Source organism: Dipodomys merriami, unplaced genomic scaffold, assembly GCF_024711535.1.
Source record: "Dipodomys merriami isolate MVZ:Mamm:240054 unplaced genomic scaffold, mDipMer1.0.p SCAF_15, whole genome shotgun sequence".
Classification (NCBI taxonomy): Eukaryota; Metazoa; Chordata; class Mammalia; order Rodentia; family Heteromyidae; genus Dipodomys; species Dipodomys merriami.
In genome coordinates, this window is record NW_027202826.1 from 16,038,314 (window position 1) to 16,053,781 (window position 15,468).

The 15,468-nt window shown below is 36.4% G+C and overlaps 1 protein-coding gene across 2 annotated transcripts in view; it reads right to left on the reverse strand.

Moving 5' to 3' along the window:
* Unc5c (unc-5 netrin receptor C) overlaps nt 1-15,468 on the reverse strand; it is a 335,667-nt gene that overhangs the window by 82,101 nt on the left and 238,098 nt on the right. For both annotated transcript variants that reach the window (XM_070022304.1, XM_070022303.1), the window contains exon 4: nt 7,648-7,751. In XM_070022304.1, the coding sequence (XP_069878405.1) occupies nt 7,648-7,751 (104 nt within the window). The remainder of the gene's footprint in view (nt 1-7,647; nt 7,752-15,468) is intronic.

Genomic DNA, 15,468 nt, shown 5'->3' on the forward strand with positions numbered 1-15,468 from the left:
TAGCCTTGAAAGTATCTGGCCCATAAGTTAATGCTAAAAGACAGAATACATATTTTGTACTAAAGTTTGAAGAAACCATTATGCATGCATTGAAATCTCTAACCTGTATTAATCAGACCAGGTCAATTCAGGTTTTTGCTTTAATATTGAGGTTTAGTCTAGGTGTGGTGACTATACTTGTAATCTAGCTACTTGGAGAGGGAGAATGGAGGATTGAGGTTTAAGACCAGCCCAGGGATTAGGAGCTCATAAGAATCAACCAAGAAAATGTTGGATATGTTGGTGCACATCTCTTATCCCCATTACAGTGAATTTATAAATAGAATTCCAATACATGCTAGTTTGGGTATAACTAGGAGACCTTATTAAAATAATAACAAAAGCAAGAAGGTCTGGCGACATCACTCAAGTGGTAAAATGCCTACCAAGCATGCATAAGGCTGTGAATTCAAACCCCTTGGTCCCATAAACACAAAATATGCTTTTTATGATGTTAATGGTACTTTTGATTTACACAGTTCTATAGGCCTGTACTGAACTCTGTGTATGATTATTAGAGATATATTAGAAGAAATATATATATGTATATATATACATATATATATATGTATATATATACATATATATATATATGTATATATATACATATATATATATATATATATGGGAGTAAAATAAATGTGGTACACAGCTCTATAGAAAGAATGCAAATCATGAGGACTACAAATCAGGAAACCTAGAACTAGTGAACATCTGTTTCCAGGGCTGACAATCATGTCATCAACAAGATCTGTCTTGTTGTTATACACGTGCTAGGAGAAAATTCCAACTATGACAGGGTCTTGAGAGCAGTGTCTCTTTCCTTTCAAATTAGCATTCAGACTCTCCTGTTCTCTCTGAATTTCTTTTGCCTACACAGAATATAGAGCACAGCTTGGTTGACAATGCACGTGGATGGAAATTCATCCACATAAGGTTCTAATTATGAGAGAATAGGAGCAAATCATGGACAGTTCTCAGGAAAAAAGTGTTTGGATATCATATTAATAATCAATTAGCTGGAGTTGCATATTTGCTACAGCCTCCAATAGCTTTTTTCTTTGACAAGTATCAACATAAAGAGAATCTATTCTTTGTTTATCATGCCTAAACTCAGAAAAATAGTCTATTCTGTTAAGCTTCACCCTGTATTTTCCCACTTGCTATAATCAGAGATGCAAATGTTGATAAATAAGATGACTGTTTTTAAGTACGATTGGGTCAATAAGTTGAACATTGCACCCTGATCCTTCAATTAAACTCTTATGAGAAATAGCTCAATTATAATTAGGGAAGCAATTATCCCCTTGTTAAAGGTGAAATAAATCACAGGTTTTAGTGAAAAATTCAGTTGGGCTTTTTGTACAGTGCCAGCAAATCTTGTATCCATTGGTGCTCCGATTCTAGTGCTCTCCACAAGGAATCATCTGATGGCAGAAAGGATCTCTGAGTGTATTTCTGGCTCATCACGTGATGGGAACAGTTTCTAGGCATAAACCAAAATGAGCAAAAAGGGATTCATTTCATAGAAGGTTGTGATTATGTGCAGCAGCCCAGCAAACGTTAATTTTCTATATTCTTTGGGGAGAGAGGAGGGAGGTGGGTCTTTTCAAAGAGAGACAAATGCTTCACTAGAAATGAAAGAGCATAATTATATTTTTGGATTGATCTTGGCAAATGTGCTATAAAACATTGAGCAATATTCCTTGAAAGTATTTCTGGGATTATTCATCTACTTAAAGATTTTAAAATCATTATTACTATTATTATGATGATGATACCAGTCCTGGGACTTGAACTGAAGGCCTGGGCACTGTCCCAGAGTTTCTATCACTTGAGCCACAGCGCCACTTCCAGCTTTTTCTGCTTATGTGGTACTGAGGAACAGAACCCAGGGCTTCATTCATGCTAGGCAAGCACTCTACCACTTGAACTAAAGTATGTCATAAGTAGCCTTGTTATTTGGTCCTAATGAACTGGAATCCTGTTCTTAGGGTTCAGGTTCAGATTCTCTCACTGAACAATGAATTCTCCCAATAGAATATAGGTTTAAGGGTGAAAATATCCTTCTAGAAATTTCTTTTGCTGAGGGGTAGCTTCTCAATCATATCAAACACGACCTCTTTCATTCATTTAGTTAAATAATCTCAGAGAACCTATCATTTCCAGGCTTCAGAGATAAAAGATGAACATAAAATGTTTTGCTCCTATCACAATCCAGTTAGTCAGGCAGAAGAGTAAACCAATAAATTTCAACACAAGTAATATCAGAGCTATATAAAATTGTGGCATATCTATACCAAGGTAGAACAGTTCTGAATATATTGCTAAGGAACCACATACCCCTCATGCCTGTATCCTGGTTGGCTCCCTGAGATTCCAGGACCGTTCTGCAATTTAGACACTGAAGGAGTGGTATTTGGATTAAAAACATGACTCTTGTAACTCTGTTCCTGAGCTAAAGACACTAAAAAGATTTCAGGGCATTAAGAGAAAGATGTAGCCAAGCCTCGCTCTTGGAACCCCTTGTGCTTTATCCTGAGGGTCCTCGCCACATAATAATTTTTTCTTAACCAACGAATACTGGAAGGAACTCTAAGTCAAAATGATCCCCACTTGATGGAGAGAGGGGTCCTGGGTTGGCCTCTTTCTTTTACTTGGAGAGTGTCTTCATTATTTTCTTTCATTGAGCTCTGAAAAAGACACCTAGCAAAAGGAACATCTGCCGACATTTCCTTTCCGGGAGAAAGTTGAAGGGCTGGTCCACTTAGGACCATGAGGACCCCATGAATGAACTAAAGTGGAATATCACACATGAAGGACAACAGCACGTTCTGGTTTGCTGTGGACATGGTCATCCACGAGTCATTGATGAAAGGGCATTTCCTTGCCTTAAAGCTCACAATATCACAATGTTATCTTTCTCAGTAGCATTCATGGCTACAAATAAAGCAAGTGGCTAGAAAAATACAGGAACTATACAGTTAAAAAATGAGGGTTTTTTTTTTTGAAGTACTGAACATTGAACTTAGAGCCTCCCACATCCAATGCATCACTTGAGTTATGCCTCTAGTCCTGCTCAATGACCCTTCATTGAACACCAATTACTTTGTCATAAACCCCAGGGAGCAAAATGAGACAATGTTTTCAGTGAGGTAGAATCCAGTCTTTAGGGAATTCCTATGTGATCATATGATAATAGTATACACTATGGATGATTTTTTGGTGGCATTAGAAATATTCTAAATGGTCTGCATGCATCATTTTTAAAAAATTAATAATTTTTTTATTGTGAAAATACCATACAGAGGGGTTACAATTACATGGGCAAGGTAATGAGTACGTTTCTTATCAAGCATTGTTGCCTCCTTCTTTGTTTCCCCTGTCCATCCCTGCTCCCCTCCTCACCTGCCAAAGTTGTAAAGTTCGTTTTTCAACACATCTTGTACATCTCATTGTTGCAATGGGTCCACCTGTATCCCTATTAAAACATTTTTTTTTTGCCCTTCCCCTCCACAAATTATACCAGCATCAAATACATTGAAAGCAGGGGTTATACCATGGGAGAGGGACATACAAAGCAACAAAGAAATCATCTTATAAATATGTTAGAAACAATAGCAAGAAAGAAAAACTATTTGGGTCCTTACAACGGGCAAGGGTCTCATATTTAAAATATACCTGGAACTCAAAAAATTAAATCCCCCAACAACAAATCCATAAAGAAACAACTGCCTGATATATAAGTGGGCTAAAGACTTACAGAGAAACTTCTCTGAAGAGGAAAGAAGGATGGCCAATAGACACATGAAGAAATGCTCAACCCCTCTAGCCATAGAAGAAATGCAAATCAAAACAACACTTACATATCACCTCACCCCAGTTAGAATGGCTATAATCAAGAACTCTAATGACAACAGATGCTGGAGGGGATGTGGACAGAAGGGAACCTTACTGCATTGTTGATGGGAGTGTAAACTTGTTCAACCAATTTGGAAAGTAATATGGAGGTTCCTCAAAAGAGCCCACATAGCGCTCCCCTATGACCCAGCAACCTCACTTTTGGGCATTTACCCGAATGATCACAAACAAGACCATACTAAAGAATCGTTTCTTTTAAACTTCACAACCACCTTGTGCATGATACTGCCATTTTCCCCATTCTGTAGTTGATAAAGCCTAGGTTCAAAGGATTTAAAAATGTTGCCCAAAGTTCCAGAATAAAAATGGTCATGTTTAGATTTAAGCCTGAAGTTCTGTGTGGAGACTAGCTAAGTTGGACACAGTGTCTAATACCTAGTTTCCTAGATATTTAGAAGGCTGAGTTTAGGAAGATCATAGTTCCAGGTTATGCCAGGGAAAATGTCAGACTCCAGCTCAATCACTAACTGGATATTGTTGATTTGCACCTACTATCTCAACCACACAGAGGCCATGTTGGCCTGGGCAAAAATGTGAGACCTTACTTAAAAATAGCTAAAGCAAACTAGGACTGTGGGTGTAATTCAAGTGATCAAGTACATGTCTGGCAGTAGAAGACCTTGAGTTCAAACTCCATTCTACCCAGAGTAAATGAGATTAGTTATATGGCACAATTTCACTGCCAAAATAGCAGTGAAATTCACAGGTAATATCTCAGTAATGCCTATGTCATGGTTTATATCAACATATTGTTATTATTAGTGATATCAAAATTTTTGGAAAACTTACCAATTTAGAAAGAAAAATGAAGAAAATTATTGATCTCTGAATCCTGTCGAGAATGCACCTACTTTCTTAACTGAGAGTATCATATTATTATAAAACAAAGATCGATAAGTTGTTCAGCTCATTGAACATTTGCTGATTATTAAAGTCATTTTCCCTGAATATCAAACAAGCATATATCTACTGTAATTATGTTAAAGTATATGACTTTTACCTGCTGGCTTCCTTTTTTTTAAGGGTCAATATTTTATGTTACTTTCAAACTATATAAAGTCCCATAAACAAATAAATAGAAATTAAATGATGAATGCATGGGTATTTAAACTAAACTGAGCATGTCATCTTTTAGCTCCCCAAGTTACCTTTCATCTCCATCTGTTTAAATTTAAATGCACTGTTTGAGAAAATAGCAGTTGTCAGGTGTCATGTTAAGGTGTTCATTAACTTTCTACTCTCGGTCACTTTAATAGCACTGAAATGAATCTACACAGGAGTGTATTAGACTGCTTTGAGCATGTGTTTGATCTCTTTTCTGACTTTTTAAAAAGGAAAAGGAATATGCATTAAATATAGTGCTTTGAATGTCAAATGGGTATATAATTTTCGAGCTTGCCAAGCATTAATTGGTCTCTTCCTCAGTGAGGATACAAATAAAATTCATAGCCAATTAGTTTTCAGTCATAAATCTTTACTCCCCGACAAAGTGAACTATTTTGTTGAGGAGACTCAAAGAAATGAAGAATACCAGAGTCTCCCAACTGAAGTTACCTTTAAGAAATAGTAAGTACAAATGAGGCTGGAGCTACCTCAGTTACTACTCCACTAGATACGTTCTGGTTTTCAGGGTGGATTAATGGAAGAAGTTTGCAATAGAATTTTAGTAAGGAGACAGATGCACTATTTTAATTGTGGAAATTAAATATTGAATAGAGAACAATTTCTTTGCTTGCAGACACACTAAATCATACCAGGTTTGGATACTGGAAGCTGAGGATGTATTATTGGATGATGTAGCTATAATCATGTAGTTGATGGCACAATGCTGGAAAGTTCCACAAGATGCCAATTACAAAGTAAAGACCAGTTATTTCTAAATAAAAATGTAAGCTTCATTAAATTTCCATGGAATTTTTACATTGTCTCACAGGGATAATCATGGCTCTGACAGAAAAAAATGGGACAGTTTTCTCCAAATTTTCAATTAATTTATTTGTTTTTACTTGGAAACAGCAATCGGATAGGTGGATTCTGTTATGTGAAACTAGCTACTTGACCTGATTCTTATCAACCCTTGAATCTTTAAAAGATTGAAAAAAAAGATGAAGAATCAAATAGTATGGGCATTGTTAATTACCAATCTTTTGGGTTTTTTTTTTTTTTTTTTTTTGAGCTAGTCCTGAGGCTTGAACTCTGGGCCTGAGTGCCATTCCTGAGCTTTGGTATTCTAGATTCTCTACCACTTGAGCCATAGCTCTATTTCCACCTTTGTGTGTGTGTGTGTGTGTGTGTGTGTGTGTGTGTGTGTGTGTGTGTGTGTGTGTGTGTGTGTGTGTGTGTGTGTGTGTGTGTGTGTGTGTGTGTGTGTGTGTGTGTGTGTGTGTGTGTGTGTTTAACTGGAGATAAGATTCTCATACACTTTCCTGCCCTGGCTTGCTCTGACCACAATTCTCAGATCTCACCATCTAAGTAGCTAGGATTATAGGTGTGAGCCACTGGCAACTGGTTTAATCACTTTTTGGGACAATGTTGGAAGTCTTGATAGTGTTTTTCAGTTTCATGGATAGGAAAAAATTTACAGTTCAACTTTATGAAAAATCACCTGCATTCTTTAAATCCATACATTGGTCTGTCTGGTGATACCTGCCAACTGTCCCTGTCCAGATGATCCTAGGTGGTTCAGCAAACATAAATCATCAACAGATTGGCAAATAGGGGCTTGTTCAATTGAAGCATGACTGAGTCTGTAGGACCTTGTATCAATTAGAGTGATCATGCTGTATGCCCTAATAATTATGAGAAAAGGATGTTGTTTCAGAATTTGGGAGTATTTATTAACAAAATAGAAGCCATAGCATTAGTTTTCTTTGAGATGATGCTCTAATAATCTGATCAGTGTTCTCAGGAGATCAAACATCTCTTGTGGGTCCAAATTTCCCACAAGCATTTTCAAAGGGCAGTCTCTTGTGTTGAGATAATGAAAAGTCATGGTATAAATCAGACTTCTAATAGTGAATTAGGCTTGTTTCAGCAGAAACAATGCAAAGGAATGTTTGGCAGAAAACTTATAGGATGAAATTAATTGATGTTCATTACAATTCAAATATCAATGGCATGTGGACATCGATTTTAGGAAATTTTTTAAAGCCCTAAAATTGTTCTTTTGAACACACACAGATCAGTTCCTTCTAAGACAAAAGTACTGGGAGTTTACCTAGTAAATTTCAGTACAAAATAATTAATGCCTACATCTTTGTATCCATGTCTCTTATTGGTAAAGGCATGACATAGATATATAAAGGGCAAAGGCTCACAGCACACGTACACACACATATATACAAACACCCACACAAGAGTTTTACTCTACATTTTTTGCCTCTCTTCAAGAACAATGATAAAAATTTCTGGCATCGTCAGTCTCAGCATCTCTTCTGATGCTGAGTATTTCTGATTTCTTGAAAATGAATGACAAAATTAATACAAGCTGTCTGTGGCTTTGTCCAGTGGGCCATTCTAATTGACTCCCAAGTCATTAATCAGTCCCCAATCAATCTGTATTGCCAGCAGCAGCAGTTACCCACCATTCATCAAGCCCTGCCCCAATTCACTGCACCATTAGCCATGGATTAGGCCTCTGTTAGAATAGCTAAGTGCCAACTGTTACACGCTGAGAATTTTTGTTACCTCAGCCACTGGGATCCCTTCAGGTGGTCGGCACTGCAGTAGGACTTCCTGTTCCAATGACACTTCCTTTCCCAGGGGCTCTTGCTCAAATGTCTTTCGTAGATCTGGAAGGTAAAGGTGATAAAATAAATATACATCAAGGCTTAATCACATGTATCCATTTACAGAAAGTGCTAAATACATTTCCCACTTCAGTATTTTATGTCTGGGTATTTTTTAGCCACATGCTGTGAGTGCTGTACAATAATTTGGGTAGTTATATTCCCTCTGGTGGAAGTTACGGAATTCAACGTCTGTAAATTGCACCTACTTTACACTTCAATAGAAGCCTTTGGAGATCCTATTTTAATAATTAGTGAAATTTGTTAATTGTATTTTAGCATTGCCTGATAATCAACTATGATGATCATATTTTAAATTTAAGAAACCAATTTTCATAATTCTTATACACAGAGTCCCTTAAGTGCATAAATATTTTCCTCTTTCCTCACAAAAGATACTATTAAAGTTGTAGTAACTCTGGAGTCTTTTGATCAATAAATCAAAAATGAACTTCTGTTGCAGGATGGAAAATAGGACTCTAAGGAGTTTCCCAAGAATGTGTAACTTCTTGAAATGTCTGAAATACAAGGCAGGGAGATGAACTATTTAGAAGAGTCTAGAAATAACTCCGTCTCTAGCATTGAGACCAATTTTCAATTCGAAGATTAAATAGTCATTTCTGCTAAAATAGACCTCATTATGAATATACATAGCTCTACTTGCTACAGTAATAGGGAGCAGGCTTTTAGCAACTCTATGGTTAGATATCAAAATGGGAAGAAACCAGCTTGTCATTAAAAACCCATCAGAGGGAGTTACTTCAGGAGGTAGGTTTAAATAAGCCATTATCGAATGCATTATCTGATGATTTTGCTTTAATGATTTAGCTTCAAAACTCTAAATACGTTTATTTAATTTCTTAAAGTTAATTGCTGAATTAAAAAATTACTCAGCCTTAGAGTTTGAAAGCAGCAGATTTTTTAAACCCATGAAGCTTTATTTTGTATACAAAATAGATCAGATCCTTCTAAGGCAAAGGTATGGCAGTTTACCTACCGGATTTCAGTAGAAAAACAAATTTTTTAAAGGAGAGAAAGAAAGGAAAAGAAACACGAAAGAAAATAATGTCTGTCTCTAATATCTCTGCCCCTGGTAAAGACAAAAGGTCTGAAAGCAAGACTGCAGTCTAGTACACTAACAGATGGCAATCCCAAGACTCAAGTGGTATGCCCCAATAGATCCTACCAGGAATCATCTGAAATAATGTACTGAGAGAAAAGCCATTCACTGAAACACATTTACTGCTCTGTGGAATTTCTAGGAGGAAGGAAATCTTCATAAATGTAATGGTAGTATGAAAATAAGGATCTAGGAGTTTCTGATCTAAGTCCAGACTCTTCAAATGATCACAGACTTTTTGCAAGAAGGCCACTTGAAATTTATCAAAAGAATCTATATATTGTTTAAATGAACATTTGGACACATTTACAATAAAGAGTTACAATAAAGTTGAAAGTTATTATGCATTATGTCCCAGGAACAAGATTATGAAATTACCCATAGCCTCACAGCAAAATGATTGATGTTGCTGACTCTCAATTTTATACAATTTGTCATCCCACATTTATTTTTGGTTCATTTGTGCTCCTCTAACAGGAACACTGAAAATTTTCTATTCTGATTAGGTATTTTTTGTTTGTTCTTCATCTGTATTGAGATCAACATTCTGGCAAAAAATACCAACAAAAAGTACAGCAGGGGCTGGGAAGGTGGCTCAGTGGTAGAGCGCTTGCCTTGCATGCATGAGGCCCTGGTTCAATTCCTCAATACCACATAAGCAAAAAGAAAAAGCCAGAAGTGGTGCTGTGGCTCAAGTGGTAGAGCACTAGCCTTGAGCTGAAATGCTGAGGGACAGCGCCCAGGCCCAGAGTTCAGGCCCCATGACCAGACCTCCCCTGCAAAAAAAAAAGTACAGCAGTGAATAGCTTTTATAGGATAAATAATATTGATAAGTTGTATCCTATTTGCACAAAATGACTCTGAGGAACTCTCATCTGATGTGGACATATTTGAAGGTATAAAGAGTAGAACTAAATCTCAGATTAAATAAACTATGGACTCATTCTCTCTTATTAATCAAGTTGCATAAAATGAGGCTATGATCAAGGAATGCATATTTATGTCTGAATACTCAAATAAATTTATCTTGATGTTTATTAGTTGTCTTGTAATGCTAGACATTTTATTAGGTATTAGGATGAAGATGTATAAGATGCAGAACCAAGACTCAAAAACTAAGGAAAGTTCTGTTCATGGAAAGAATTTTTCCCCTGGAAAGAAATAGCAAACTTTCCATATCCTTGAAGTATTGGAGAAAGCTGAGATGTCATATTGCTCTCAGGAAGACCCAGATATCTGCAGAGTGCCAGGAGGAAAGAATATTGCTATATTTTAGTTACTGCATTATTAGTTTAGTACCCACCATAAATGACATGGCATTGAGTTGGTCAGGAAAGTGAGGATAACAGTAATTACTTTATCCTGACACATTTATTTAGTATATCTTTAGTGTTCAAATAAAAAGCCCAGTACATCTACAGCATGCTTTCTAAACCTTAACATGATCAAGTTTGGAGATTGGAAATTTCTATTTGCTGTGTTTGTCCTATCAAAAGTTAAGATGCTCAGCATCACCTGTGGTCTCTACTCACTGGATGCTGGAGAAAGCTTCACAACTGTGACAAAATAAATGGTTACAGACAATGTCAAGTGGCTCCTCAATGGATTGGGGAGGGAGAATTCTCCCTCTTTCCAATTGGTAAATAGTGGTTGGACTGGAGCTTGCAAAAGTCCTGCTACTCAGACAAGGGTCTCATACCTAAAATACATTTAGAGCTTAAAAAATTGAATCCCCTCAAAACAAATTCTCAAAGGAATAACAACCTAATTAATACATGGGCTAAAAACTTAAAGAGAGATTTCTCAGATGAAGGTAAGAATGGCCAATAGACACATGAAGAGATGTTCAACATCTTTGACCATAAATGAAAAGCAAATCAAGACAACATTGATATTCCACCTCATCCCAGTTTGAATGGCCATTATCAAGAAAACTAACAATAACAGATGCTGGTAGAGATATGGCCCAAAGGGAACACATGGCTGCTGGGAATATAAACTTGTTCCACCACTCTGGAAAGTACTATGGAGGTTCTTAAAAGGTTAAATATAGAGCTTCTCTATGGCCTAGCAATCCCACTCCTGGGCATTTACCCAACTGACTGCAAACCAGGCCACACTAAAGCCAACAGCACAACCATGTTCATTGCAGCATTGTTACTGTAGCTAAGATATGGAATCAACCTAGATGCCACTCAGTGGACAAATGGATCAAGGAAATGTGGTATGTATACACAATGGAATTCTCTGCTTCAATCAGAAAGAATGGCATTGGCCCACTTGTAAGGAAATGGAAAGACTTGGAAAAATTATATTAAGCAGATTAATCCAGATCCAAATAAATGTAGGTTGCATGTTTTCCTTCATTTGTAATAATTAGAAAGTTTCTGTAAGCCCACAAGTAAACCCAATGGATAGTAAAGGTAAAAAATGTACACTTGGACATGATAAATTAAACGGGATTCTAAACATTCACACAATGAGACTAAAGGAGGATATTTTTAGGAGAGGATCACAAGGGCTCAATAGCTATATGCATATGATCATATACAATGATGCTTATTGAAATGAACTCCAAGAAATGGAAACAAGAGGTTTTTTTTAAATTGTACTGTCTATAGTTCTTTTCTTTTTCTTATTCTTTTTCTATTTTTCTCCTTTTCTCTCTGTTTTTTTAAATTTCTATATCTTTTGTCTTGTATGTAAGTTTATCTGATTTGGAGAGGGGAAGGAGAAGCTAATTCAGCAGTGATATTCACTAGACCCTATGTAGAAAATGAACTATACAGCTGGGTGATGGTGGCTTATGCCTGTAATCCTAGCTACTCAGGAGGCTGAGATCTGAGGATTGCAGTTCACAGCCAGCCCAGGCATGAAATTACCTGAGACTCTTATCTCCAATGAAATCACCAGAAAGCTGGAAGTGGTGCTGTAGCTAAAGTAGTAGAGTGCTAGCCTTGAGCTGAAGAGCTGAGGGATAAAGCCCAGGCCCAGAGTTCAAGCCCCACAACCAACAAAAGAAAGAAAAAGAAAGAAAAAGAGAGAAAGGAAGAAAGAAAGAAAGAGAGAGAGAGAGAAAGAGAGAGAGAGAAAGAAAGAAAGAGAGAAAGAAAGAAGGAAAGAAAGAAAGAAAGAAAGAAAGAAAGAAAGAAAGAGAGAGAGAGAAAGAGAGAAAGAGAGAGAGAGAGAAATGAACTATACAACTTGTGGGGGAAAGGGACCTGGGAGGAAAAACTGGGAGAAAATAGAGGAGGTGACACTGTTCAAAAAGAAATGTACTCATTATTTGAGTATAACCCCTTTCTACATCACCTTTAAAATACAAAAAGAAAAAATCCTGCCTGCTAGGACTTCCTAGGTGCCATCACAGCAAAGGGACTTCTGTACAAATAAAAGGGACATCAATATTTAATGTAATGGTTTAAGGACACAACTTAGGATGTCAGGTTGAAGTGAGGTAGACTTATAAAGCCTGATCTTCGCTGCCAATGTGATTGAATTGAGAAACATGCAGGGAATTGACAAAACACACTCTAGAGTATCTTTGAAGGCATTTCTAGAGATGATTAGATCATGAAGGACCTGATGTAATTAATGGTATAATTTATTGATGTATTACAGGCATGCGCAGAAATCTTCCAAGGAAATCTCCCACCTCTTACAATTAATATACACTATTTAAAAAAAGAGCTTAAAAAAGTGAGGAGGTTGGTAAGACAATGGAACAGTGACATTTGTTCAAAGGGGAGAAAAGGATCAACTGGTGTAGGAAATTGAGCTGTGAAGAGCAGGGAAGCCAAGCTATGCTGAGGGGCACAGGCCCTTCATTATGAGTGCCTACTACCCTTCCAAACTTTTATGGCAATAGGAGTCAGCAGCACCATTTAGGGACAATAGGTCTCAGTATAGCAATTCTTGTTAGGATCAGGTGTCATTACTGGTACAGTTTTCAGAATCCGATGCAATCTCTGTTTCCTACCTGAGAATGGTGATGACCACAGACATCTACTTTCAGAGACAAATTTGACTAAATCATCATTGATTATGGTGTCATTGCTTTGTTTAAATGGTTAGACTTTAAATTCAGTATAAATGCTATTTAAATTCAAAACGATCTCGCCTTTAACACCCCCAACACAAGGTAATACTCCTTCCTAATCAGCCATTTTTGAATTCCCGCCCCAAAGCCTCTCTCCTTTGCTTATATGGCTATGCAGTTCAGCAGTTGCTCAACTCAGTGTGTGTCCACATTGCTTTGCATGGGCTGGGTAGGTCCATTTTTAAACCTATCTTGTGTCATTTGGGGAGATGTGATAGAAGGCAGGCTGGATGGCTTGGAGGCAGAGTGAAGACAGGGCGAGGAATGAATAAGCATGAAAAGCGGACACTTGTCAGCTTGGAATTAGATGTAAAATAGAATGCTTCAGAATAATGTGGGCATTCCTGTCAGAAACAAATAATAATAAAAGAGAGATGAATGAATTTCTGTCCTTGGAAGACCCCAAGATTCTGTTTCTGTATTCTTTCCATTAGCTTTAATGTTGTCACTTAAATAAACATAAAAGCCTTTCCGTATAACCTAGATTACTTCTGCAAAGTCAACTTGGCTTAACCCTAATTTAGCTATTGCTTCTACCAATTAAGGAGAAAATCAGCTTTGTCATATGCATGTATCCAGGGAGATGTCTACTCAAGAACAGGAATATAGGCTTACTAAATCCATATGCTGAAATTCAGTTAGCAGAGATCAAATCAAACCTGAAATGACAGGATGTCTATTAGCCATTTGCACAAATCGGAGAATTTCTATTTGAACATATCTATATAAGCACCCAAAGCCTCATCTTTTCACTGTAGAATCTTGACGTTTTTGATGATTTTTTTTGCACAATAATAAAATGGCTGCAAATTTTGTGCGTGTGTTACATTAATTCATGTAAATGATACAAATTCATGTGAATTACATTAATTTGTGCAGATTCTACTATTTCATGGCATTCTGAAAGCTTTGTGTTTGTACAGGCTGGTTAACAGAAAAGAAACTTATCTGAAAGATATACTTTCTAGCCTTTATTTTCCTCCTCTATAAAATGAAAATAAAAAGACTGGATTGTTTTGAAGGACTCTTGTTATCAATATGCATTGTAGGGTGAACAGTTTATCCTTTATGGAGCAAGATACTTCATGGTTGTAAGCATATGTGTTCAAGAGAAATAATGAACTGAATTATTTTTTTTAAAGTGGAGAATTTGATGTACCTTTGATGGGAACAATGTTAGCATTTACTCCATTTGGGACAATTTTAATGGAACTTTTAGACACTTGGATCTACAGGTACAAGGAAGAATTATAAATAGAAAAGGCTAGTTCCCAGAACACTCAATGCTAACCATATTAACCAATGCTTGTATATATGTACTTATGTAATATAATATACTTTATAATATAGAAGGTAAAAATTGAAGTGTACTTATTGTAAATGTACCTGAGAGACTGATAAAAACTCTATTTTCTGTCTCCATGGAACAGAGACAGGGGAAGAGGAAACACTTACTAAAAACAACATGCATGAAAGTCTGTCATTTCAACAGGTATATTTACAATTGTATACTTACAATTGCATACCTGCAATTGTATTTAAAATTTTTTATATGTACCATCGCAACAGGTATACTTATACTTGTTCCCTACCAAGTATCTTTGCATGACACACCTCAAAAGTGCCATCATAATCTCTGACATGAAATTTAAGGATGGACAGATGTCAGATTTGACTGTAATGCACCACATCACCATCCATATACCCTGGAGGCCTGTGGATGTTGACCAGGGAAAGGGAGGAAATATCTGCAGAAAGATCGCCCTCTGATACTTAAAGGCAGAAGGTTGCTAATACTACTGTCTGTGAAAGATAAACATGTTCTTTTTCTCTGCTGTAATGTTTTGCATTTATTAAAAACGTTTATTCCCTTGGCAAGGCTACTTCCTCATGAAGAAAGGTTTACTAGTATAAAAAATAATTTTAGGATACAAAACCTTGTCATTGTGATAGACAGGGCCTATGAAGTTAAGAATTCTCCAGTGTTTGATACTTCAGTAGACTATTGTAGTAGAACTTCAAATGTCTAAATTATACAGAATGGTAAGATCTAAGTGAGATGCTGCATTGTTAATGTTGGATTATTATTTTTTTGTTTTACACTTCATAGGTCTTCATGAATATTAAAATACTACTGAATCTGAAAAGAGTTGGGAAGATTATATAGCACAAAACACATGTAACAAGTCATATGCCTCTTTTTATTCAGAAAGTTCTGGAATGAAAAATAATTACTCATATGCATATTTTCAACATGTTATTTTCTTACAGAACTCAGCCAAATGGATCATAATCTATAGTGCCATATATTCCTTGTTGTTCTTAAGGAATGAAAGGTTTTTAGCTGTTTTTTAACTTTGTCATAGCCTTTGAAGGGTATGAAATCTATTTAATAGGTTAAAAGCCAGCACTCAAAGAAATTAAATAAGCAGAAAAGATCCACATACATCAAACACTGTATAATGTATGTACACATAAGTGTGCACATGTGATTGTGTGTA